Source organism: Caretta caretta, chromosome 3, assembly GCF_965140235.1.
Source record: "Caretta caretta isolate rCarCar2 chromosome 3, rCarCar1.hap1, whole genome shotgun sequence".
NCBI lineage: Eukaryota > Metazoa > Chordata > Testudines > Cheloniidae > Caretta > Caretta caretta.
In genome coordinates, this window is record NC_134208.1 from 130,458,158 (window position 1) to 130,485,170 (window position 27,013).

The following is a 27,013-nucleotide window of genomic DNA, read 5'->3' on the forward strand; positions in this document are numbered from 1 at the left end:
GAGAATGACGGAATTTTTGTGGACTCGTCCTCTCCACAAAAAAATGACACACCAATGAGATTATATTATTTCCTTTTTCCTTAAAGCAAAATGTAGGATTCTGATATTTTGAAATATCAGTTGTTTCCTTCTTGGGCATCATTTTACCGAGATCAGAGGAAATATTTATTTCATAAATAAGTTAATTTTGCCATTTTTTGTTTTCTTAATTTTAAAGTAGAAAATAAATGACTTCTTCCCCATTTGAACAGCTAGCTAAAGAACAACACGTCAGAGCTGAAAATTATATGGTGTACAATGTCCTCAGTAATGGAGAGGTTGAATGCAGCAATACATTGGAAGATGAACTTGATACAGAACTTCCTGGACAGGCACTTATCTACCGTCCTGTTCGACAACATATTTATTCTGTTCTGCTGGAGTCCGGAAAAGGTAAGGGTTATCCCTGCATTCATTGCACAGTGTCAGAGACAGGTAATTTTAGAGCATGCAGGTTGGACCACATACTTGAATTATTTAAGAGACATGGTGAGTGAGATAATATCTTTTATTGGACCAACTTCTGTTGGTGAGAGGGTCAAGCTTTTGAGCCACAGAGAGCTCTTCTTCAGGTCTGGGAAAGGTGCTTCCAGACTCACAGCAAAATGCAAGGCGGAACAGATTGTTTAGCATAAGTAGTTCGCACATATTGTAAGGGACTATTCAAAGTAGAGTGGCTTATTAACACCTCTGCAGTTATAGAACAAAAAGAGCGGGTTAGTGGGTTACAGATTGTTGTAATAAGTCATAAATTTAGTGTCGCTGTTCAGTCCATGATTTTTAGTGTCTAGCAGAGTTATGAATTTAAGCTCCCAGGCGTGTGTTTTGAAAATGTTGTGCAGATTTCCTTTGAGGATGAGGACTGATCGGTCAGAAACAGCGTGATTGCTTTGCAAGAAGTGTTCACCCACAGATGATAGGGTGTTTTTGTCTTTTATCATTTTCCTGTGTATGTTCATTTCAGAGCGTAGTGACAGTTGTTATTGTTATTGTTATCTCTAGTGAAGTGTCCTTGTTTGGTGAAGGCAGTTTTGAGTATGCTAAGGTGTATATCCCGGACTTTCATCTTGGAGCATATTCTGTGGTGTGTGAGTGCCTGGATGTAGATAACAGATTTCTTGATGAGTTTGGGCAGATTACTGGACCTATGAAGGTAGGTGTGGTGATCCGTGGGTTTCTTTTATATGGTTTTATATAAGCTTATGCTCAAATAAATTGGTTAGTCTCTAAGGTGCCACAAGTACTCCTTTTCTTTTTATATGGTTGCCTCTAGGGTTCCATTGTTGAAGCTGATCGTGATGTCTAGGAAGTTGATGCTAGTGTGGGAATGTTCCAGAGAGAGTTTGATGGACAGGTGGTAGTTGTTGAAGTTGTGGTGGAAATCTATGAGGAATTTAAAGCTGTCTGTCCAGAGAATGAAAATATCATCCATGTATCTCGGGTTTTGTGGTGCATTAGTCCAGCAGTTCTTCTTTAGGGTGACTCATGAAGAGGCTGGTATATTGGGCAGCCAATTGATTAATTAAATTAAATTAACAAGCAGCAGGTTTAAAGCAAAAAGAAGAAGTACTTCTTCACAGAATGTACAGTCAACCTGTGGAACTTGTTGCTGGGGATGTTGTGAAGGCCAAAACTATAATGGGTTTCAAAAAGAACAGGGGGACAGGTCCACCAATGACTATTAACCAAGATGAAGAGTGATGCAACCTCATTCTCGAGTGTCCCTAAGCTCAGATTGCCAGAAGCTGGGAGTGGGTGACAGAGGATCACTCGATGATTGCCTGTTCTGTTCATTCCTTCTGAAGTATCTGGCATTGGCCACTGTCGTAAGACAGGATACTGGGCTAGATGGACCACTGGTCTGACCTAGTATGGCCATTCTTATATTCTTATGTTCTTATTAATACCTTTCCCAGACGTGAAGAAAAGCTCTGTGTGGTTTGAATGCTTCTCTCTCCCACCAACAGAAGTTGGTCCAATAAAAGATGTTATCTCACCCACTTTGTCTTTCTAATGTCCTGGGACCGACAATGCTACAACTACACTTAATTATTTGAGGACATTTAAAATTATATTTTGGAAATCTAAATTCTTTAATTCCAAGTTTCAGTGGCTCACATCTGTATCACATTTAGGATAAATACTGTGGGCAATATACATGTAATTAGTGAGGAATCAATCAGAAATCATGAAAATTAGAATGTTGTAATGTTTCTACATACTGTTGAATTTTAGTACCTTTTACGTTTTTTAAGTTTAAAAAAATAACTGAATGTTTTTTCGTTTATTGTTAAAAGAATACATGTGAAAGTTATTAGTGATCAGAAGACGAAGCAATACCATTTAAGTTTTGAATGTTCTGGTTAAGAAATATGGGAACGTTCTTTTGCTTCCACGACAGTCCTAGGTCTTAATACAAGGCTTCTTCAGAGGTTAAAGTAACTATCATTTATGTACTTTTAAAAAAATAAGTTATAAAATTGAATAATTTTACTGTGATTTTTTGTTTGCAAATAAAAGGAAGGTTTAGGCAATTCTTGTTATTGAGCTAACTATAAATAAAAATAAATGGAAGCACTTTTGAGAATTGTATTTCTTTTATCCAGTTGTGAGTAAGAAAATATCATTTCTTTCCCCCCTGATTTGGACCCAATTCTGTAACTGGATTTGCTTATGTGGAATCCAGTTGAACTCAGTGAGACTCTGCACGAGTGCAAGAGTCTATTTGTACAGATCTGAGTGGAAAATTCATGATCTTAAGTCTTCTGTTTCATAACTGTTGTATTTTTATGTGTCTTTTGCCTCAAGCTTCAAAAGGTTTTTAGACAATGGATTGAAAATGAAAAACTGTTGTTGCACTTTTATTATGTTTTGTAATATGTTTTCTCGTCCTATTTACTTTGTATGGTTAGCCATGAAAGTTCGACATCAATTAAACGAATGTTTTTATTACAGACTGAGAAATCGCGTAATTGGGCACCTGACTTCCTTTGTCTAGTAAAGATTGAAGTCTTACAGTAAAAGGGAAAAAAATAGGAAAAAGAGACTCAGAGTTTAAAAGGCATATGGAGAGAACAACATAGGTTTCAGCAAAAATAATGCGCAACAGCCATTTTTCAGCCCATCATTTCTCAGTTTTTGAGGACAACAGCCTGGTTGGCTTTTGTTTACTCCTCTGAGGAGCAGGACTTCAGTGATGTCTGCAGGATCACACACAATTAAGGTCTTGTCTACACTGGCACTTTACAGCGCTGCAACTTTCTCGTTCAGGGGTGTGAAAAAACACACCCCTGAGCGCTGCAAGTTTCAGCGCTGTAACGTGCCAGTCTTGGATCTCTTTCCCCAAACCCCTGCCCCAGCCCTGCCTCTTCCCCGAGCACGCCACGTTCCCCCTCCTCCCCCCTCCCTCCCAGCCACCCGAAACAGCTGTTTTGCAGCGCAAGCACTGGGAGCTAGGGGGATAAAGTGGGCACGTGGCGCACTCAGGGGAGGAGGCAAGGCGGAGGTGAGTTGGGGGGGGAGCGGCGGGGAGCTGCCGGTGGGTGCAGAGCACCAACCAATTTTTCCCCGTGGATGCTCCAGCCCTTGAGCACCCATGGAGTTGGCGCCTATGGTGAAACCTATGTTGCTCTGAGGGGTGTTTTTTCACACCTCTGAGGGACAAGTTTTGCTGACAAAAGTGGTAGTGTAAACAAGGCCTAAGTCAAGTCCTATTGAACCAAAATAAAAATTTTAAAGGGGTATGTCTTCTGAGGTTCTTAAGCATATGCCTACTACTAACTACTTTGGGCAAGTAATTCCATGTTTGTTTGTTAAAGTTTTCTTGCATCTTCTGCTAATATATCTGGTTCTAGCTTTTGTTGTAGATGGGATACTAGACAAGATAGACCACTCGTCAAATTTGAGGCTAATCTACACTAGAAGCTCTACATTGGCACAGTTGCACTGTGCTGCTGCAGTGTGTCTGGTGAAGACTGTTTATGCTGATGAGAGAGTTTTCTCCTATCAGTGTAATAAATCCATCTCCCACTGACATACCACTGTCCACACCAGCGCTTCGGTCGCCGGTGTAACTTACGTTGCTCAGGGGCGTGGCTTATTCACACCACTGGTTGACATAAGTTTTACCAATATAAGTCATAACTGTGTACAAGCTGTTGGTGTGGCAATTCATAATTAAAATAAGAATATAAGCACGGCTATAGTGGGTCAGACCAAAGGTATATCTAGCCCAATATCCTGTCTTTCAACAGTGACCGGTGCCCCAGGGGGAATGAACAGAACAGGTAATCATCAAGTGATCCATCCCCTGTTGCCCATTCCCAGCTTCTGGCAAACAGAGGCTAGGGACACCATCCCTGTCCATCCAGGCTAATAGCCATTGATGGACCTATCATCCATGAATTTATCTAGTTCTTTTTTGAACCTTGTTATAGACAGTACTGCATTGTTTTTCCAGAAATTATTTTTAGAGTTTTAAGGAGGATTGTTGGTGTTCATCACTTTCCAATTTCTCCCTCAAACAATGCCGTCAGGTGGCCTGTTCTGTTCTGTAATCATGATTTTTCTTAAAACCTCTCAGTTTAAAAAGAGAATTGGGAGGGGAGCAAGTGAAATCATTTAGCTAGTGTTATATTGTTTTATTAAATATTGTACTTAATTTTTTTGAATCCTTAAAGTCCATCAGTTTGACGTTCCTGTTGTAGAAATTGGCCTCTTCTTTTTGCAGTCATCTGACATACCCTGGTTTCTTTTAGTTGCTTGAAGAAAAGGAGTATTTGTGCCACAAGTACTCCTTTTCTTTTTGTGGATACAGACTAACACAGCTACTACTCTGAAACCTTTTTGTTGCTTGATATTTTTTTAAAAAACAGTTAGCTCAGAATAGATGAAAATGTCACACAAACTGCTGCCTCAGGGTCCCTCCCCCCCAGAAGCTCCTCAGGATTGAGAATTTAGGCTGTTTTTTTCAAAGGTGCCTAAGGGAATTGAGAATTCAGTAGGCGTTGGGGGCCTAGCTACCTTTAGATCCTTTAATCTCCACCATAGTAAACCATGATGTTTTTCCCTCAGGCTCTGATCTTGCAAACACTTAAGCATGTGTGCACCTTTACTAATGTGGCTGCTCATGAGTAAAGTCAGTCACACAAGTCCTGACGTGTTTGCAAGATAGAGGCCATATTTTGAGACTCATTAAAAAGTACAGGCTTGATTGTGGTCTTGCCCATGACAGCAGGTACTGGCTAAATTTTTAAAATAAAGGTAGTTCATTTGGCTTCATTAGTTACTTAAATATAATTTAGCAGACATACTACCTATACAGCATTGAGCTTCTATCATCTTTCTTTTAATAATACTACTGGTAAAAGTATTTTAGATAGAGAAAAAGTTAATAGTGGATAATGCTTCTGTTAACCCCACCTCGATAACCCAAACAGATTATTTTTTGTAATAATTCTGAACAAAGCTGGCAGTTATGTTTTAGAATTCACTCATTACATGGAAACGTCTGCACCTGTATTGCTGTTGCTAATTTAAAAAGTATGTAATGTATCATAAATACTTGGCTGACTCCTAGAGATCATGGAATTACTCCCAGTTCTAAGATTAGCCTGCCAAACTGCTTTGACACTGCCAAAAGACATCCTGTGTGGAGGATTCTGTGCTCCTTGTCACCAGTGTGCACTCTGTAGAGCTGAAGTGTTCACAGATGTGGAGGAGTATATGTAACATAACATAATTTATAGAAGTCTAAAGTTATGCATGTTGCTGCACACAGGGGTCCTATCCAATTTGGAATTTTTGTTTATACTAATAGACAACAGTAATTCACAGATCGTTCACAAAAATGTTTATTTTTTTTTTAAAATAGCTGCCATTTTCCACTCCAGATGTGTCTGGATTTCAGTATACATAGTGCAGAAGCATTTTGAAAATGTAGTCTGGGATTATCAAAAGTTTCTAAGGGAGTTAGGAATTTAATGGGATCCCTCAGGATCAAAGGTGCAGCCATTTTAGATTATGGTATAAGATTTGGGGTGAATATGAGGTCACCCAATATTCACATTAAGTTTTTCCAAGAAAATCTCTTTTTATTAATTCTTAACTTGGTGTATTTTGGAATCATACCCAAAAGAGAAGCACTAATGCACAATTTCAGTGGACATTTTACTTGATCAAAGAGAAATCAGCAGGGTGGTTTTTTCCTTCAAATGTCACTCAGGTGTTACATTTTGATCTTTGAATGGTAAAGAATTTAAAATATATTCCTTTGAATGGCTCACTTCCTGGCACCCTGGGAGTCATGCTGCTTAAAAAGATTTGTCATCAATGTTTTGCCAGGATATGTAGTGGATGTGAACAAAGGTAATACGAATGTCTTGTTGGCAAGCAGAGGCTTTCAGTCTTGTGGCATTTAAGGAGTTTCAGTCTAATTAGTGCAGCAGGTTTTATTATGCCACCGGAGCAGTAGCCAGGATGAACCCTTATTTCCAGTACTGGGGAGAGACTGAATTCAGCGTTCACATCCCTGTCCTGTTCTTGTTGCATTTCTGTGTTGTCAGTTGTGCAGAATCGTGCTTTTAACAGTCATTGTTTGTTTGACTACCTCACTTGAATAATCGTGTATTTATATAATTGATGGATTATCATCACCAAGATGTTTGATGTTTTGTAAATATATATAAACACATACACATGTATACATAAATATAATAATAATAAAGGTTTACTATGACTACTCTCTCCTTTTTGGTATGTTAGTGCTTGAGCAGCATAAGTACCAGAAAAATGTTCAGTGTAAAAATGGTTTTTTACCCAAATTTAGAACCCAATGACAGTTTATAATCTTAATTATAACATTTTTATAACCCAGCATCTCATTTTTTATTGAAGTATCCTGACTTGCTCATAAGTCTTTTTTTTAAAGATAAATACAAATTGCAGAACTCTTTTCAAAAAGTGACACTAGAATTCTAAGTTAGACATTCCTGTTAATGAAAGATTATCAATCCAATAATTATCAATTATTATTCCAAAACAAGATGTTAGACTGTTCAGCAATTCAATTGCTATACAATCTCAGGGTATCTTTTTAATGTAGGATTTTTTTTATCCTCTAGCATCTGCTTGGAGATTGACAAATCTGTTTTCTTCATATTGCAACACAGAAGTGAAAATTCAGGACATGCTCCACTGAGCTGTATGAGATGGTTGTGATGCAAGCAGATTCTGGACCGAAAGGGAGAGTACCATGTACAAGGGGAATAATACTAATTTTAGTATTTTTTCACAATGATGGGAGGTGATCCGGAAAAGTTTCTATAAATCAAATTACAACATGAAGATGATGTGTTGAATACACCAAATAGAATTAGGATACTTTTCTAAATACCTAGTTATTGTATTGTTTTTAAAAAAAAAACTTCAAGTAGCTAGAACATAAAAATAGCAAATGTAACATTTAAATACTTTTAGGGAAAAAATGGTTATAACTATTTCCATATCAGAAAAAAAGGGCAAGCCTGTCAGGTAATAATAACTAATAAATCTAGTTAAATATGTAGGAATGTGTGCTGAGCAAAAGAGGTTTCTGCGACCTCCAACAACATCAGGAAAGCATGGACATGCCCAATACTACTAAGGTAAAAAATAAGGAAGAAAAAAAACTTTATTTTGGGGGGACCAGGAGACTTTTCAGACCTTCTTTATACAACATAATTTAAAAAGGACAAATGGCCATTTTCCTCCCTTCCCCCCCCCCCCCCCCCCGTCACAAATGGTTTGCCTTTAAACTGGGATTTGCAAAGGATCCTGAGAGAATTAGGCACCCAGCTCCCATTAGATTTCAATGGGAGCTGGGCATGAAAGTCAATGGGAAATGGGGGCCCTAATTCCCTTAGCCCATTTTTGAAAATCTCAGCCTAAATTGCTAGCTACCTCAATCATCACATCAAGCATTTTTCAAAAATATACTTTGGGATGAGATCCGCAGCCCCCATGCTGGTTCCTTTACACCAGGTGAGAGGGCTGGAGTGGTGTAAAGGGGCCCTAAAAGACCCGGTTCTAGCCATAGGAGGATTCCACTGGTGCAGATAGCTGTATAGGCTGCCCTGTAATGACCCCTTGCAAGACCTGACACAGCATGTGTGCCACGGTCAGGTCTGGGAGCAGGCAGGGAACATTAGGGGCAGGGCTGGAGCATGCAGCACTGTGGAGAGTCTGGGCTGCGTTGTGGTCTTTCAGGCAGCCTCGGGAGGCTGACATAACATAAAAAGAAAAGGAGTACTTGTGGCACCTCAGAGACTAACAAATTTATTTGAGCATAAGCTTTCGTGAGCTACAGCTCACTTCATCGGATGCTTTTTGCAGATACAGAGTAACACGGCTGCTACTCTGAAACCTGACACAACATAGGTTCCAAAGACTGGCTAAGTTACACCGAAGGGCAGCCCAGGATGAGAAGGGCACAAAAAGCTAACTTAGCCCTTCCTCCTCATTGCCACATGCACAGCTCAAAATTTTGCCTTGAGTTTTCAGTTGCGATTCCAACACTGAACTCTTGTCATAATGTATAACTAAACCTGTAGCCATTTGTTCTGATCATTTGTGAAAAGATGCTCTAAACTGTTTCTTGTATTTTTAAAGGATCTGAGCAACCAGCTTGTAATCTAGTGCTTACTAATGCTTTGCAGTCCCCTCCCACCACTCTTCTTAACCCTTATGTAAACTTGTACTTCGTTTATTGATCAAATTGTCTATTCCTTTAGACACCTGCGGAGCCTATCCTATAGTAAAGGAATGGTTTGTGTACTTTGGGAATCCAATGGAGCAACCAGACCTCGTACAACCTATGCAGCTTGACATCCCAGGTAGAATAAAATCTCATCTTTATATTTAATTCCCAACCGATTAATGATATTATTTGAATATTTGGTTACAAATCTGTTTAGAAAATCTTTCATCAGATATTTGGTGGTGCAGTCAAAGAGGACTATGAAAGACCACTTGTTAAAATGTTAGTGCTGTATCTCCATAGCTGCTTGGAATTGCACTGTGTGTTTAACAGTTTTAATCTCAGAATTTCATATTAATACTGTATTAAATTAAAATCTCACACCGTTTTTGAGAAATTGACATTTGAAGCAGATGTGAACAATTATTTAAAGAGTTTGAAAGGTATATTGCATTTGAGGACAAGGAAGTGAAAAGAGGCTGGTTTACCAAACCATACATAAATCCAAAAATTGTCCCATTTTTCAAAAAAATATAATTGGACTTCCTATGTGGTGCGTGTGAATTCTTTTCTACTATTTGTGGCCCATACACTGTCTGCTTTCGATGTTTGCACTACTTTGTTTCTTCTCTGTCTTTATTTTGCTTTAAGAAAAGGGAGACATTGCACCACCAGCATTTCAGCTATCTCATTGTGATTGTAATATTAAGAGAACCGTTTTACATTTATAACACATTTTTCACTACATGATTGGTCACACTGTATATGAATTGCCTGTCTACCACTGCAGTGCAGTCACCCCTGGGATTGAGTGTGACATCTTTTTAATGGCACACAGCTGCACTCTGATAGTTTAGGATAGGAAGTGAACAATACCATATCCAGTTGCACTCTCAAAGGGAATTCAGATTGGCCAAAAGCAGTTACCTAGCTGAAATTTATCCAAAATATTTTTAGTGTAACACCTTTACCCTTATCACAAGTGTGTCAGGAGCTCAATTTTATCTCTCACTCAAAATATGGCATCTCCATTAGCGCAGCACCCCCTAATAAAATACCAAACTTTGGTCCCAACCTCCAATCCTTTGGCACTGAGCTATGTACAAAGGGACCCCTGCAGAGCTCATTACATGGCTGGGGCCTTTGTTGTAACAATAAAGTTGTGACAAAAATGACCAGATACTAGTAAATTGGCCTTTTGGTCCAGTTTCCAACCTGGAATGAGCAGGTGGAATTCCCATTGACTTTAATGGGAGTTGTGTCTGCTTACCTCATGGATAATTTGGTCCTTAATTTTTAGTTCACATAGTGGAGGGAAAAAATGCACAGCCATCATGAGTTAAAGGGGGATTATGAGTCATTGACTAACCTGCCATTTTTTTCTACTTGTGTCATTATTTTAAAACACAGAATATTTATAATAGTTATCCTGCCTTGCCTCTTTCTGGAAGTAGCAAGTGCTCCCATGAACTGTTTGGCACCAAATACTGCTGTTACTTTTCTTACTGCATATATGTAATTGGTTGTGTTTATTTTTTCTATTTTGGTTCTTTTTAAAATAAATAGGATATAGAAATGTGCCTCTGAGCTTACTTGACTATCACACAATCCAGTAAAGGAAATAACTGGTAAGACCTACCTTCTTCCTTGACCCCTCAAGTCTTTTAAGATGAAATAAGAAGATGCCCATTAAAGCTGGTGACCTTTCTACTTGTTCCAGCACCCCTAGTCCCAAATTCACATTTTCCCTACTGTCAGTGCACTCCAAAACATGCAGAATTTGAAAAGCATGTGCTACTTATATGCCCTTCTTCTTCACAGTATCTGGGCACCTCAAAATCATGAATGTATTTTATTCTTGCAAAACACTAGTGAGGTAGCAACATATCCCAATTTACAGGTGGGTAATTGAGGCAAAGGATATTAAATGACTTGCCCAAGGTCATAAAGGAAGTTTGTAGTTAAGCTATGAACTGAACCCAGGTTTCCTGAGCCCAAATCCAGTATTCTGTCCCAGAGACTGTCCTTCCTTCTCTAGGAATCTAGTGATGTAATGATTGCACATTCAAATACAGATGTTAGGGGAATTCAGGAGACAGGCAGCTGGCTGGGGAATGAGATGGATCTGGAGATGCTTAGGATAATATGAAGCCATGGTATAAAAATCTGTTGGTCTGTCTTATACAGCTTTCACTTTATTTCATTTGAGTATGCATTTACAGAGCACCACACCTTCATGTATTGTTTTTTTTTAATTTTTTTTTTAAAGTTGGGGGAGGTAAAATCTTAGCCCCAAATCTGCCCTGAACACTCAGTCTGAGTACTATGGTTAAATCTTCCCTTCCAGGTGGTAGAGTCGGAGAAGGACTTACATAAATGGCAGGTGCTCTGGCTACACCATTTATCTTCGTGTTGAGAATAACCATGAAGAATTCAAGTCCAAAATATAGTTTTAAAAGTATGTGCAACCTAAAAGTGGAAGTTTATTCATCCCTAATAAGTACTAACTCAGTAATAAAAAGCTGATCTACTCACAGAGCAGACTATTACAGAAAGGGAGGATGACTTCTGGTGTTTATTTTTAGTGCTCTGTTTTCATTCCTTCAGAGAACAAATATTTTTCTGAATTTTTTGCTGTCCATATTTGTATGACTTAAATTCCCTCATGCAGCTTTTATTTTCCACTGCATGACTCTGATTCACCAAATAAGGATGTCAGCAGCACATCACAGTTTTCAAATGGGAATCTTATTTGGAGATAAATTTAAAGATGATGTTATAGGAAGTTAGAATTCAAATCTGTCAGTCAAAGTCAGACCAACAAAAAAGAGGAATCTTGATAGAAGGTATTATTTGAACCACAGGCATTTGTAATATGTGTGATGGGTTTTTGTTTTTTGTTTGTGTGGCTTTGGTTTTCTGCTGCAGATTCTGATAAAAATATGTGTCTTTTTGGAAAATTTTATATTATATAAACATTTCATCACTTTCTCTCAAAGAAGAGTACTAAGAGATTATGGATGAAATCATGGCCCTGTTGAAATCGGTGTGAGTTTTGCTATTGACTTCACTAGGTATAAGTTTTCACCTATATCTTTTCAGGTTTCTTAATTTGTTGAAGTGGTTAAAGAAAAAGCTAATATTTTGACATATGTTTTAAACTTTAATCTGGATCATTGCAGATATCAGAAATCTTAAAAAAAAAAAAAAAAAACAAACCAAAAACAAAAAAAAAACACCCAGGAAAAAGACTACTAAAATATACTTGTTATAGGACATAAGACAGTAAGATTATCTGAAAATCTTACAGCTGATGGAAGATGCAATATTAGGTTATAAAATAACTGGTGTTAAGGCTTCAAGAACAATAATTTAAGATATAGTGTGTGTGCCTGTATACATACGTATCCTTATATGACCCAGCCCTCTGAAGGAGTCCCGTCTGAAATTTTGGAGTTTTCCCTTCCATTTGAATGACTAGGGTATGGATTTTCCCTTACTCTCCCGCACACATCTTAACAGACCAAAATTAAATTTAAACCCTTAGATGACTTTTGTTTTCTTTAATTTAATGGTTGAGCAAAGATGGCCATAAAAACGTAAAAGACCTATTAGGCTATCTTGTCCATCCCCCATGCTATTGATGGGGATATACTAGGGTGACCAGGTGTCCAGTTTTCGACCGGAACACCACTGACTGGGCCGTTGACTGTCCAGTTGGCGGTGCCTCGCAGTGGGGCTGGCAGCTCCCTGCTAGCCTCTGCACCGTGCTGCTCCCAGGAAGCAGCCGTCATGTCCCCCTTCCGGCTCCTATGCGTAGGGGCAGCCAGTGGGGCCCCACATGTTGCCCCTGGCCCAAATGCTGCCCCTACAGTTCCATTGGCTGGGAACTATGGCCAATAGAAGCTGGGGGGGGGGGAGGCGGTGCCTGTTGACGGAGCAGCACACATAGCCTCCTGGTTGCGCCTCCACGTAGGAGCTGGATGGGGCACATGCCACTGCTTCCGGGAGCTGCTTGAGGTAAGCACCCCCTGGAGGCTGCATCCCTGACTCCATCCCACACTGCAACCCTCTGCCCCAGCCCTGATCCCCATCCTGCCCTCGAACCCCTCGATCCCAGCCCGGAGCACCCCAAAGCCCTCATCCCTAGCGCCACCCCAGAGCCTGCATCCCCCAGCTGGAGCCCTCACTCCCCCCTGTACCCCAACCCCCTGCCCCAGCCCTGATCCCCCTCCCGCCCTCCGAACCCCTCGGTCACAGCCTGGAGTCTGCATCCCAGCCAGAGCCCTCACCCCCCTCCTGCACCCCAGCCCCCTGAGCCAGCCTGGTGAAAAAGAGTGAGTAAGGGTGGGGAGAGTGAGTGACAGAGGGAGGGGGGATGGAGTGAGTGGGGGACAGGGCCTTGGAGGAGGGGCAGGGCAAGGGTGTTCGGTTTTGTGCAAGTAGAAAGTTGGCAACCCTAGGATACATAATTCTGTTTAAGGAAAATGCATGTAGATTTAATCAATATGTTCTGTCTTCCAGAAATAATCTAGCAAATAAAATGCTGATAAAATATTTCTAAAGGAAATTAGATTTGATAACAGAAACGTGAAGTGTATTAGGAATGTACCATTTAATGAGTTTGAAAACGTTCTTATCTCCTAAAGATAGCCGATCCATTTGCTGTATTCAGGGTCTGTATTTTACTACTGATTAAAGAGATATTTGGCAGCCTCAGCTGTCACAAACATATTCTGATACTGCTTTTCATTTTGTTGCCAAAAGTATCTCAGATACTGTTGGTGAATTTAAATATCAGTCACTTCGTATTGGAGGAGTCTGGATGTACTTTCATTGTTCCAATCATTGGTTACTACAGGCATATGTAATGGATATAGCTGGTTTCAGAAGAGGGTAATTGAAAGATTTATTTTTAAGAGTCATATTTAACAAGTGTTCTGGCTTGCAGTAGTAAACCTTTGAAAGTGGCCAAGACTATTGACAGGTTAATGTTAAGCATTCCTGATAAGCAGTCTTCTAAAACCCTTCTTATAGTTGTTTTTTCATATACATGTAAAAGAGCTAAAATGTTTGTTTTATTATATTTTTATAATTTTATTTATTTCATTCTTTACTATAAAGCCACATCTCAGCTCTCATTATTTATTTCTTCAGGTTGGGAAGCTGTATTTTTTATTTTAAACTGTGCGGCTTGTATATTACACATGCAGTGCATGTACCATGTGGTGACCTGACTTAGGTTGGTGTAAATTTATACAGCAGCTTCATGTAAACCTAGAGTTTAATGACACTGAGGTGTTAATGCATTCCACCAGTTTGTGTCTGAATGCATTACTTGCTTATTATAAATCAATTATTGAAGCTCAGCCAACCAAAATAAAGACTTACTATGCATGTGAGGTTGTCTTGTTTTTTATTCATACATGATCACATTTCAATACAACATTTATTCTAGCACATGAATTAAAAGGAAAAATTAATTTGATCAATGATCTTTTCACAATATTGACTAAAAGGTATCTTTCTTGTTAGATTTCAGAGGAACAGCCGTGTTAGTCTGTATTCGCAAAAAGAAAAGGAGTACTTGTGGCACCTTAGAGACTAACCAATTTATTTGAGCATGAGCTTTCGTGAGCTACAGCTCACTGATGAAGTGAGCTGTAGCTCACGAAAGCTCATGCTCAAATAAATTGGTTAGTCTCTAAGGTGCCACAAGTACTCTTTTTCTTGTTAGAAACATATCAACTCATATCCCTGAGGTGACCAGGCCACTCATCTTGGTGATAGTCTCACTCTAGGAATGCACAAGGAGTATAAGCATGAGTACTCCTAAATTTAGCTCTTCACACAATTTTATTGCATAATAAAGGAAGACTGAAAATGACAAAAATCATGTAAAGTTATAGGGCATCTTTCTTTGATTTACATAAACTTGTAATTGTTAAATCTCGGATAGGACCGTTAATTTTCCCTTGAATAATCCTTCTAGTAGCAACTGCTCAAGCAGCAATTATGAATTTTTTCCCATTTTGTTTCTTAAATATTTTTTTCAAAAGTGAATCAGCGGATTTGTCTACATGGCACTGCAGTCTGAATTACAGGAGTGTGAATTGTAGAGCTCTCTATATGTTGAATTCTAACTGTCCAATCTGGATCCTGCTGGCACAAACTGAAAGGTACCTAGTTCGTGTTGCTGTAGTCCCATTTCTAACATGTTGGGCTCTAAGTGCCCCAAGTAGATCCTGCTGGGACAGATTAAAAGGTACCTCGTGCACACTAATGTAGTCCTTTTTCAAATGGGACGACATCAACGCAAACTAGATACCATTTAGTTCACACTAGCAGGGTCTACATGGGGCAGTTGGAGCATAATACGTTAGAGTGCACTATAGTTCACACTCTTGTAATTCAGACTGTGGTGCCGTGTAGATAAGCCCTAAATAAGAATATCCAGAAGTATTAGAAGAAAAATGTATTTTTCTTTCATATCCAAGTAAACCCCTCTCTTTCCTCAGGAATGTATTATAGTTATTGTTAAATCTAGCAGAGAGACAGTGTAGTTTAGTGGTTAGAACAAAGAACTGAAAATCAGGACTTCAATGTACTAATCTTGGCTTTGCCATAAACTGTTGGTGAGACCTTGGGTAAGTCATTAAACTTTGCTGCATTTCAATTTACTTGTCTGTCAAATGAGGGTTATATAATAGCTAACTCCTAAGACCATTGTGAGTTTAATTACTTGTAAAATGCTTGGAGATCCTTGGATGGAAGTGTTGTTATTGGTTGGTAGGTTCAATTAGAAGATAGAATTATGTTTCCTTTACAAGTACAAATAATTTGTAATTCACAAGTCCATCTTCTTCCCACTGCACATGTGGATTTTAATTAACGATGGAATCAGCAATCTTTTACAGGGGAGATCTATTGATTTTTCTGCTGAGATTTTTCAGCACACCTGCATGCTTGTACATTGTACTTGTTCAAGGAGTGTATTTTGGAGGAATCAATCCTTGGATCTTCATTTCTGTTTCATATAACATGATTTCCATTATCACTGCAGTTGTTAAGCAGTGTTGTTTTGAAGATAGTAAAATATTATCTACGCTCTTGAAATAAAATTCACTTATAAAATCTTAGAAATTAGAGATGAAAGAGATTATTTTCTAACAACTGACTCTTGGAGTGTATCTGCCTATCCAGAGGCCAGCTGCATAACTATTTTATCTTTATTTCCCCCCCACACACCCAAGTTACTCTCTCTGGTTGCTCTTCTGAACTCTTTCCAGTTTGTTGACTTTTTTCTGATGCAGCGATTCCCATAATTGGATTCAATATTCTAGGTCTCATCAGTACTGTATAAAGTGACACTATCACTTCTGTTGTCTGTGGTGGTATTAGTCTGTATTTTTAGCAGAAATTATTCTTTTTGCTAATTAATGTCAAATGATTAATGTTTTCCTGAAGAGTATGCATATTTTTCCTGCAAAGTGATTTGAAGACTGAAAAATCACCATTTATTTGGTATGGTAAAAGCAAAGAACTTTGTCAGGGTTGCATGAACAGTTATTGTTGCTATGATTGACATCTGTTGATGGGAACCATAGTCTTGAGAATATTAAAGTAAACATTCTGGAGGGTGAGGGAGGAAAATATTTAAGGATTTGCTTTTTAACTTCTCTCTCTCTAGGCACAGTACCATTTGGTTAATGGCTTTCTTTGCTAAATAAACACGTCAGCCATCTAGATCTCAGCACCTTGACACTTTAATCACTTGTTGTTGCCAAGTGGCTCTAATTGTAGAATGCAGCTGCTGCTCATCATAAAGGAAGATGTGTTACCAAATGTAGCTTTGTCCAGTCTTAAAACTAGCACCTCTCTGCTTATTCAACAACAAAAGCAACATTGCTTTACAGTAGGTGTGTATCTTTAATTGGGATTTTTCGGTGCAGATGTCTAGATATCCACCTGGCATTTCACTCACAATATTTATGTTGACAGTGGATTAAATATAATGTAAGTGGAGAGCTTCAAAGTTCCATTGAAAATAATAGGAGTTAGGAGCCTAACTACCTTTGTGGATCTCCCTAGTTACCATACTGAAGAGTCCACTAAAAATGCCTAGATTGATATAACATGAAACATAGTTAGTCTCATAACGCGTGTGTGTTCATTAGTAGTGACATTATCATACTGTAGTCTAGGAGAATAAATAGGCCTTGGTGGGTTTGATTTAGCTCTGGACTATGCCACTGGACTTAATGTAGGGGGCTGACAGTAGTGGGGTGCTCAAGAGGAGTTGCCGTGACAGAAGTTACCTGCAACCACTACTCTGCCAGGGGAATACCAGTGTCATTCCTAAAAGTAGGTGCTGGCCCAGAGAGGGGCATGACCACGGTTCCCAAGGACGCACTGATTTACCACCTGGGGGATATGCTGATTCCTATCAAACCTCTGTTTCAGGTTAATATTGACCTCTCCTTGTACACTGGAGCTCTTGCGGGAAGGGCAGTAGTGAAGACAAAGCCTGCTGTCTCAAGGGATGAATCCCCTTTGTCTCAGAGTTGCCTACACTAGCCCCGGTATAAAAGTGTAGCTCTCTTCAATGAAACTTGTTTAGATTGCAGCCTTTTTGTTTGTTTGTTTTTTTCAAAACCAAACTTTGCTACAAATGTAAATTCAGTTAATTTTCACATTTTGTTCCTTGCAAACTTAAAGGGCAGAACAAGTGTTTCCTCTTAAAGTTTAATTCAGTGGTTCTCAGCCCATGGGCCACTTGCGGCACAGTCAGCACACAGCTGCGGCCCATGTGACATCTTCAGGCTCATATGGGTAGTATATATATTGTGTGGACGTGGTCCACATAGCACACAGAGAGCTGCATATGTGTCCCACAGTGGTAAATAGATTGAGAACCACTGGTTTAATTTAATAGGCAAAACTTGTCTTGTCTTCCTATTGCAAAGATAAAATAATGGATTTCTTTTGTAGGTGGAACACCTAGTTTGAGAACATTGTGGCTCACTAAAGGACAAGAGGTGCAAACACTGCGGTATAGGACATTTCTGGCATGCTTTCACCTTCAGGACATGGTGGAGGAGTTCCAGTTACTGGACCCATCTGTTGCGGCTGTCTGCTGTCTGCTGATTTACCTTACTCTGCAGGTAAAGTGAATGGTTACTATGTAACCAGCTCTTGCAGCTCACACTTGTGTCAATGTATCTCTTCATCTTTAGCTCAAGCATAGTTGATTACATTAATAGTACTATATTACAGTATTTTTTATTACTCCAGTTAACTCGTGTCATCCTGTCTGAGAAAATACTGTGTTTCCTAAATTATACATCTTAATTTTTGAATGCCTCTGGCAAAAGACCTTTGCGCATCTTAACAAAAAATAACTAACTAAAAATGTAATCTTAGGATTTTCCCCCTGTACCTGGCTCATTTGTAAATTGTGGCTGTTCTTTTTGTGTTTCTTTCATGTCATGATTTTTGAAAAAAGGAAAAGAAAAAAACCCTCTCTGCTAACAGAGACTGTCTGTTCCTATGGCTACTCTAGGCCTTCTCATCAGCTCCCATGACTTCTTCACACCACCCCTTGTCAGCTCCCCCAGTTCAAAGCCACGATGAGTGGCCATAGCAATTCTCACATTCAAATACGAATTCTTATCTGACTGTAATAAGAAGTCATGTACGTATTTCTGCTGTTACTCTAAAATATTCACTGCTTATGTACCTAAAACAATGAAAACCAAAAGAAATTTAGGACTGAATATGATATTAATTAATTGGTTCCATTTCTAAGAGATTTTTAACACATTCTTCACAATTTTAGTCACCTTTTAAAAGAGTGAACTCACAAATATATCTTGTTTTATTAGTGCAACGAAAAAATATTTCCTTCATCTAATTTGATTAGCTTTTTGTATTTCCTGTTTCTATGAACTCTTTTTTGATTAAAATATAATTTGTTTTCTCTGACTCTTGTTTTCTCAGTAGTGGGTTTTTATTTGTATGTGAAAATAGGATCTTCCTAATTTTCTCTTACTCTTCTTAGCCACGTGAATTAACCCAAACTAAGATTTCTGTGCTTGGAAAGTACATGTGGGAATTGTACAACTGTGTACAGTAATCACTTTTTCCCTCCCTTTAAGTGGTTGCATTTACAGCACAGATTCTTAATGAGAAAGTACAAAGGCACATGCTTAAGTGCTTTGCTGAATTGTGGCTGACATGATTTTGACAGTGTTAACTATGTATCACTTTATCCTGGATACCCTTCATACATTGCATACTAATATCTGTAGGGTTTTTGGGGGGGTAGGACTGAGGGAAGGGATAGCAAAATAATCTCTGAAGAAACTTGGGCTCCCCTCCCGCTTGGTCAGGAAACACAATTAAAAAAAAAATCCTGTGTCACAATTTCGGTGTTAACTGCACCTTTGAGCCCACCCCACCTCTGGGTCTTCTTTGAGGGCAGCCTCTTTAGGTTTCCAGGTCCCAGCTGTTCACCTCTTTTGGGCAGAGACCTGTGTCTCCTTCCCTCCAGACTGAAGGTTTAGGCTTATAGTCATTCTGCACTTCACTATGGTTTCCCCACCAGGTGTAACTGAGGCCTGGCACCTGTGGTTAACCTCTCTCCAGGGGCTAGAACAGTATATACAGTTTATCAAAAAACCTTCAGAAAGCAAGCACATTTATTCTTAAAGTAAAAGTATTACAGAGAAAACACCAAAAAAAAAGTTCCCATGCACATGCTAAAAACTTATCAGAGGTCATCTGTCATTTATGGGGCCCTACTAGACCAAAGTCTAAGGGTTGGGGCCCTTGGATAGGAGGTCCTGTCCGTTTGCTGGATCAGAAAGAAGCCCTGAGTCAGTGTTAACCCAGCTTTTTATCCAAAAGTCTTTTCTTTGTCTGATGGTCTCTAGGCAGTTCAGTTTGAACCAGTATATGTGAACCTCCCCAGATGGTGGTATCTCTCTGGAGGTGTTATAACCTGAGTGATTTATCTTAATCACCTCCCAGTGTTTTTGGTTTCTGGAGAAGTTGTAACCTTCTCCCCATAGTTGCATACACATACAATCCCTAACTCATAGTGATACATAAACGTAAGAGGTTTCAGAGTAGCAGCCATGTTAGTTTGTATTTGCAAAAAGAAAAGGAGGACTTGTGGCACCTTAGAGACTAACCAATTTATTTGAGCATAAGCTTTTGTGAGCTACTGCTCACTTATAGAATAGAATCATAGAATATCAGGGGTGGAAGGGACCCCAGAAGGTCATCTAGTCCAACCCCCTGCTCGAAGCAGGACCAATTCCCAGTTAAATCATCCCAGCCAGGGCTTTGTCAAGCCTGACCTTAAAAATCTCTAAGGAAGGAGATTCTACCACCTCCCTAGGTAACGCATTCCAGTGTTTCACCACCCTCATAGTGAAAAAGTTTTTCCTAATATCCAATCTAAACCTCCCCCACTGCAACTTGAGACCATTACTCCTCGTTCTGTCATCTGCTACCATTGAGAACAGTCTAGAGCCATCCTCTTTGGAACCCCCTTTCAGGTAGTTGAAAGCAGCTATCAAATCCCCCCTCATTCTTCTCTTCTGCAGACTAAACAATCCCAGCTCCCTCAGCCTCTCCTCATAAGTCATGTGTTCTAGACCCCTAATCATTTTTGTTGCCTTTCGCTGGACTCTCTCCAATTTATCCACATCCTTCTTGTAGTGTGGGGCCCAAAACTGGACACAGTACTCCAGATGAGGCCTCACCAATGTCGAATGGGGGGAACGATCACGTCCCTCGATCTGCTGGCAATGCCCCTACTTATACATCCCAAAATGCCATTGGCCTTCTTGGCAACAAGGGCACACTGCTGACTTCATCGGATGCAGTGAGCTGTAGCTCACGAAAGCTTATGCTCAAATAAATTGGTTAGTCGCTAAGGTGCCACAAGTCCTCCTTTTCTTTTTATAAACTTAATAGAATGTTGTGTGCCTCTGGGTTTGCAATATCTGTCACATCTCCCTTATAAGAGGTTTGTGTAACTGGGCTGCTTGACCAGCATCCTAGGGAAACACATGGACTTATTCCTTGGATGGCATTTCTGCCATTACCTTGCCTAATTTCATTTTTCAACTATTCATATAATAAACATTCTGCTGACAAGCCAGTATACATCATTCATAAATCTATGTAGTCATTTGACAACCATATCATATATTTTGTTTCTTTGGAACCTATGGGGCAGTTCTATAGGTGGAACTCTCTCACACACCTGTTTACCTCTGTCACCCCAAAACCTGGTCCTCCCACTCCCACCTCCTGTCTGGTTTCTAGGGGGTAGCTCCCATAAAAGGGAGCTCTTCCCCCCTACCCCCCCCACCACTTCATTTAACACACAGACAAAAACACCATATCACTTGTGGGTGAACACGGTTCTCAGAACATTCACTCCAAATCTGACCTCTCAGTCCTCACCCTCAAAGAAAATTTGCACAACACCTTCAAAAGACAAGCCTGGGAACTTAAATTCGTAACTTTGCTAGACACTAAAAATCATGGACTCAATAAAGACACTGGATTTAAGGCTCATTACAAAAATCTGTAATCCACTAACCCCTCCCGCCTTCGTCCTAGGACTGCAGAGGTGTTAACCGCCCATTTCACCTTGAATGGTTTATTGCAACATGTATTAACTCATTATGCTAAACAATCTGTTCCACCTTGTATTTAGCTGTGACACTAGTACCTTTCCCAAATCTGAAGAGCTCTGTGTAAACTCAAAAGTTTGTCTCTTTCACCAACAAAAGTTGGCCCAATAAAATATATTACGTGACCCACCTTGTCTCTCTAAATCAATGGAACCAGTTTAGAAAGCAAAATGCAGCACTCCTCTGAGTGTGAGCATCAATTAAATGTCTCTGAATTAAGAATAAAATGTTAAAAGATAAAGATCCAAGTGATAAATCTACTCTTAAAAATCTGAATAGGACAAATGGGATGAAGTCATGAACGGTCTTTGGGGTAGGTGAAGCCAGACTTATCTTTTGAGGCTATTAAGAAATTATAAATGCTCTGATAATGGGTGTGTGATAAATGCTTGATCAAATCAGGAAGAAATGCTAAATAAAGTGTTTCTTAGAAATGAGTATTTTGACATTTTAATAAGCTCTTAAATTCTTTGGATGATTGTGTGTAGCACAATAAAAAATACAGACACCAAAAAGCAAAATATAGAGGTTTGCTGAGGAGGCTCCGTCTTTTAGAACAAAATTCTGGAAACATTAATAAATGTTCTGAGGTTAAAATCACTCTTTTTGTTGGCCACACATACTAGGGTTTTCAGGTTTAGTAATTTTCTCTTGCTGCCATTTACACAAAGGTATCACCTGCCTTGAAAATAAAAATAGGGGAGGGTGAATTTGAGGTTGGTAAGATTATTGTCAAATTTTAGCAGGCAATCAATAATTCATGCTTCGGTGGAGTTAATGAATGGCAGGAGTACTTTGCAATGTTACACTATTCTGATATCTATTACCCAATCCTGCTTTGTGCAAAGTTTAAAAGACCTTCCAAAGAAAGAGGGTTTTCAACGAGGGAAAGGGGGGTTGAGCAGAAGTCCCTAATGTAAAGTCTTCCAGTTTTATGATGGTGTCATTTTTATCTAGGGTGGGTGGATTAAATGTTTTTTTTATCATCTAAGAAGAGTAAATGAAGTTACAGTAGATGGCTTCTCTCTGTGTTTCTCCTCTTCCCTGGTTCTTTCCCATTGACCTACCTGCCTTTTTCCCCTCCTCCACTTCGCTCTGAAATTTAATAAAACAGTGTTAATTCCATAAACAAACTCTTTGTTTAAAATGGATTGTGGTTGGATAAGTGTAACATCCCCTCGCCCCCAAAGAAAACCCTTAAAAGCAAGGAAATGCCAAATTGTGGAACACCTCTTAACTGTACCTGAACCCCTACACAACATGTTTGCATTGACAATGCAGATTCCATATATTCACAAAACACTTCCTTCTGTTTCCAGCTGATAAGGAAACACACTGTACACACTGCATGGATCTCCTTCAGAGTATAATTCAAAACCTTATTACAATCTCAGCAATATTAGCAAATATTCAGCATTGACATATATGCACAGGTTAAGTGTGCAGTCTTTTTGGGGGAGAAGTAAGAGATCATAACTTAGTTGGATCCATGCTGCAGAAAGAGCACAGAGGGTGTGGGGGAGCAGTTGCTGGTGCAAAAACATAGGTCTGCCACACAGATGTCCCTTTTTCTCTGTCAGATCCCAGAGACCCATGGATTTCAGGGAGTCAGACCGTCTGTTTCTTCCACAGGGGCAGACCCCATCTCTCGTTCCCTTACAGAAGCATCTGAAGAAAACAATTAGATGAAACTCAGAGTTTTCCTCTGTCGTTTGGGTTGTTCTTCATAAGAGGGTGATTTTCCCCAATTTTCTTCAAAAATTTAAATTCCTCCCACAAAAAAAGAGCCAACCCTGCCCCTCCCTCCCCACAAAAACAACAACCAAGTATTAATGTAATCTGGAAATTTACTTTGAAGTAAGAAATTTTTGTTCTAAATTATCTTGTCATTTTTACTGACACACCCATTTTTTAATGATGTAGCTAATTTTTTATATCTTTCTACTGATGGTCAGTAGAGCATTTGTACTGGAGATAAATCATAATAGCCATCAACTATGGCTGCTTCAATTAGTCTTCATTTTGGGACCATAGTTGTAGATTGATTTTTTTACTGTAAAGATATTTTATACCTCTGAAGTAGCCTTCATATTGTGGTTACTGATAGATATCCTGTTGGTACTACTTATAAAGGTCCTAAAAGAGAAAGAAGAGGGAGAATGTGAAAGTTAGCTGTTGGGGAGAGTGGAGTTAATACAAAGCTACACAAATGGAGTTGTGAAATTAAGTACCATGTTCTTTTTCTTTATCCAGATTCTTTATCTAAGTTGTTGGAATGTCACTCCTTCACCACTGCCATACTCATTTTGTATGTATGTCTTCACACAGTGATAAAGACCAATTTGCAGAAAGGTTTTTCTTCCATAGCTCCTAGCTCAGATTTTTTTTATCTCTGTTTCAGGTGGACAGTCTCTCTCTGGAGGACTTGAATGCGTTTGTGGCTCACACTCTGTGCCTTCAGGGGAAGTCAGCTGCTCAGCTAGCAGGTTTGCAGGTAAAGACATGACTGATCTGCTAACATAAGGCTGATAACTAGGGTAAACAAAGTTTGGCTTTCTTTTTGAGCATTCTGCTCTTACAGTTACTCACTCAAGGTTTGGGAATTGAGCGTCAGTGTAACGTTTATGACAGGTTTCAGAGTAACAGCCGTGTTAGTCTGTATTCGCAAAAAGAAAAGGAGTACTTGTGGCTCCTTAGAGACTAACCAATTTATTTGAGCATAAGCTTTCGTGAGCTACAGCTCACTTCATCGGATGCAACAAAGCTTATGCTCAAATAAATTGGTTAGTCTCTAAGGTGCCACAAGTACTCCTTTTCTTTTTAGTGTAACATTTACAGGCATTTCATTTTCTATAATTTGTCTGGTTCATTTGTGTTCATTAATGACATACAGTGTTAAACGTAAAAGGGGGCATTTTCTCGAGATTTGAAACCAGGACTGGGCATCTGAAGATCTAGATTTTGTTCCTGGCTCTGCCACTGATTTGCCATTTGATCTTAGGCACGTGACTTAACCTCTTTTAATTTACCCATCTTAGGCCTTGTCTGCACTACAGAGTTTTGTTGACAGAAGTTATTTCAACACTCAAAAAGCGCTGTAATAAAAATCGGTAATGCATGTTCACACTCCCTCCCTCAGTCAGCAGAGCATGTCCACACTTGGGGCACTAACATCGACAGTGTGAGCAATGCACTGTGGGTACCTATCCCACAGTCCAGCTCGACACCTTCTGTCACTAGGTGTTGTGAGAAGGTGGAGCAGATCGCGACGCATCTTGGGACAGGGCTCAATGTCCCATGATGCATTCATAGAATCATAGAATATCAGGGTTGGAAGGGACCTCAGGAGGTCATCTAGTCCAACCCCCTGCTCCAAGCAGGACCAGTCCCCAACTAAATCATCCCAGCCAGGGCTTTGTCAAGTCTGACATTGAAAATATCTAAGGAAGGAGATTCCACCACCTCCCTAGGTAACGCATTCCAGTGTTTCACCACCCTCCTAGTGAAAAAGTTTTTCCTAATATCCAACCTAAACCTCCCCCACTGCAACTTGAGACCATTACTCCTTGTTCTATCATCAGCTACCACTGAGAACAGTCTAGATCCATCGTCTTTGGAACCCCCTTTCAGGTAGTTGAAAGCAGCTATCAAATCCCCCCTCATTCTTCTCTTCCGCAGACTAAACAATCCCAGTTCCCTCAGCCTCTCCTCATAAATCATGTGTTATCATTTTTGTAGCCCTCTGCTGGACTCTTTCCAATTTTTCCACATCCTTCTTGTAGTGTGAGGACCAAAACTGGACACAGTACTCAAGATGAGGCCTCACCAATGTCTAGTAGCGGGGAACGATCACGTCCCTCGATCTGCTGGCAATGCCCCTACATATACATCCCAAAATGCCATTGGCCTTCTTGGCAACAAGGGCACACTGTTGACTTATATCCAGCTTCTCATCCACTGTAACCCCTAGGTCCTTTTCCACAGAACTGCTGCCTAGCCATTCGGTCCCTAGTCTGTAGCGGTGCCTGGGATTCTTCCGTCCTAAGTGCAGGACACTGCACTTGTCCTTGTTGAACCTCATCAGATTTCTTTTGGCCCAATCCTCCAATTTGTCTAGGTCCCTCTGTATCCTATCCCTATCCTCCAGCATATCTACCTCTCCTCCCAGTTTAGTGTCATCTGCAAACTTGCTGAGAGTGCAATCCACACCATCCTCCAGATCATTTATGAAGATATTGAACAAAACCGGCCAGAGGACCGACCCTTGGGGCACTCCACTTGATACCGGCTGCCAACTAGACATGGAGCCATTGATCACTACCCGTTGAGCCCGACAATCTAGCCAACTTTCTATCCACCTTATAGTCCATTCATCCAGCCCATCCTTCTTTAACTTGCTGGCAAGAATACTGTGGGAGACCGTGTCAAAAGCTTTGCTAAAGTCAAGGAATAACACGTCCACTGCTTTCCCGTCATCCACAGAGACAGTTATCTCGTCATAGAAGGCAATTAGATTAGTCAGGCATGACTTGCCCTTGGTGAATCCATGCTGACTGTTCCTGATCACTTTCCTCTCCTCTAAGTGCTTCAGAATTGATTCCTTGAGGACCTGATACATGATTTTTCCAGGGACTAAGGTGAGGCTGACTGGCCTGTAGTTCCCAGGATCTTCCTTCTTCCCTTTTTTAAAGATGGGCACTACATTAGCCTTTTTCCAGTTATCTGGGACTTCCCCCGATCGCCATGAGTTTTCAAAGATGATGGCCAATGGCTCTGCCAACCATATCCGCCAACTCCTTTAGCACTCTCGGATGCAGCGCATCTGGCCTCATGGACTTGTGCTCGTCCAGCTTTTCTAAATAGTCCCGAACCACTTCTTTCTCCACAGAGGGCTGGTCACCTCCTCCCCATGATGTGCTGCCCAGTGCAGTAGTCTGGGAGCTGACCTTGTTCGTAAAGACAGAGGCAAAAAAAGCATTGAGTACATTAGCTTTTTCCACATCCTCTGTCACTAGGTTGCCTCCCTCATTCAGTAAGGGGCCCACGCTTTCCTTGACTTTCTTCTTGTTGCTAACATACCTGAAGAAACCCTTCTTGTTACTCTTAACATCTCTTGCTAGGTGCAACTCCAGGTGTGATTTGGCTTTCTGTCTCAGCATTCTATGGGCTTCTGGCTTGCTGTCGTGGCATTTTTTGATGCCCCTTCTTTGCTGTGCGCACTGGCATTTTTATGAGAGGGAATGGCTCCTGCTCTGCTATCCAGTGCTCTAACTGTCATGAAGACATCGCGGATGACAGTGCAGTTAATTGCGAAGTTCCTAACTGAAGAAGACTCCCAGTTGCTTGACATGCTGTGTGATATGGATAGGAGCAACTTTAAATTGCTTTTGGCATTCACAGAAGAGCTGCAGAGAGTGGACTGTTGCTTTTGGGCTTGGGAAACAGGCACTGAATTGTGGGATGGTATCGTCATGCAGGTTACAGGAATACATCAAAAGGAAGGGGTACTTCTCCATGGTGTTGCAGG

At 40.0% G+C, this 27,013-nt stretch overlaps 1 protein-coding gene across 18 annotated transcripts in view; it reads left to right on the plus strand.

Annotated features, from left to right (window-relative positions):
- The window catches only part of FAM120B (family with sequence similarity 120 member B), a 192,729-nt gene that overhangs the window by 12,151 nt on the left and 153,565 nt on the right, over nucleotides 1-27,013 (plus strand). For all 18 annotated transcript variants that reach the window (XM_075126889.1, XM_075126890.1, XM_075126882.1 and 15 more), the window contains exons 3-6: nucleotides 252-432; nucleotides 8,808-8,909; nucleotides 17,765-17,937; nucleotides 23,888-23,980. In XM_075126889.1, coding sequence (XP_074982990.1) covers nucleotides 252-432; nucleotides 8,808-8,909; nucleotides 17,765-17,937; nucleotides 23,888-23,980 — 549 coding nt within the window. The remainder of the gene's footprint in view (nucleotides 1-251; nucleotides 433-8,807; nucleotides 8,910-17,764; nucleotides 17,938-23,887; nucleotides 23,981-27,013) is intronic.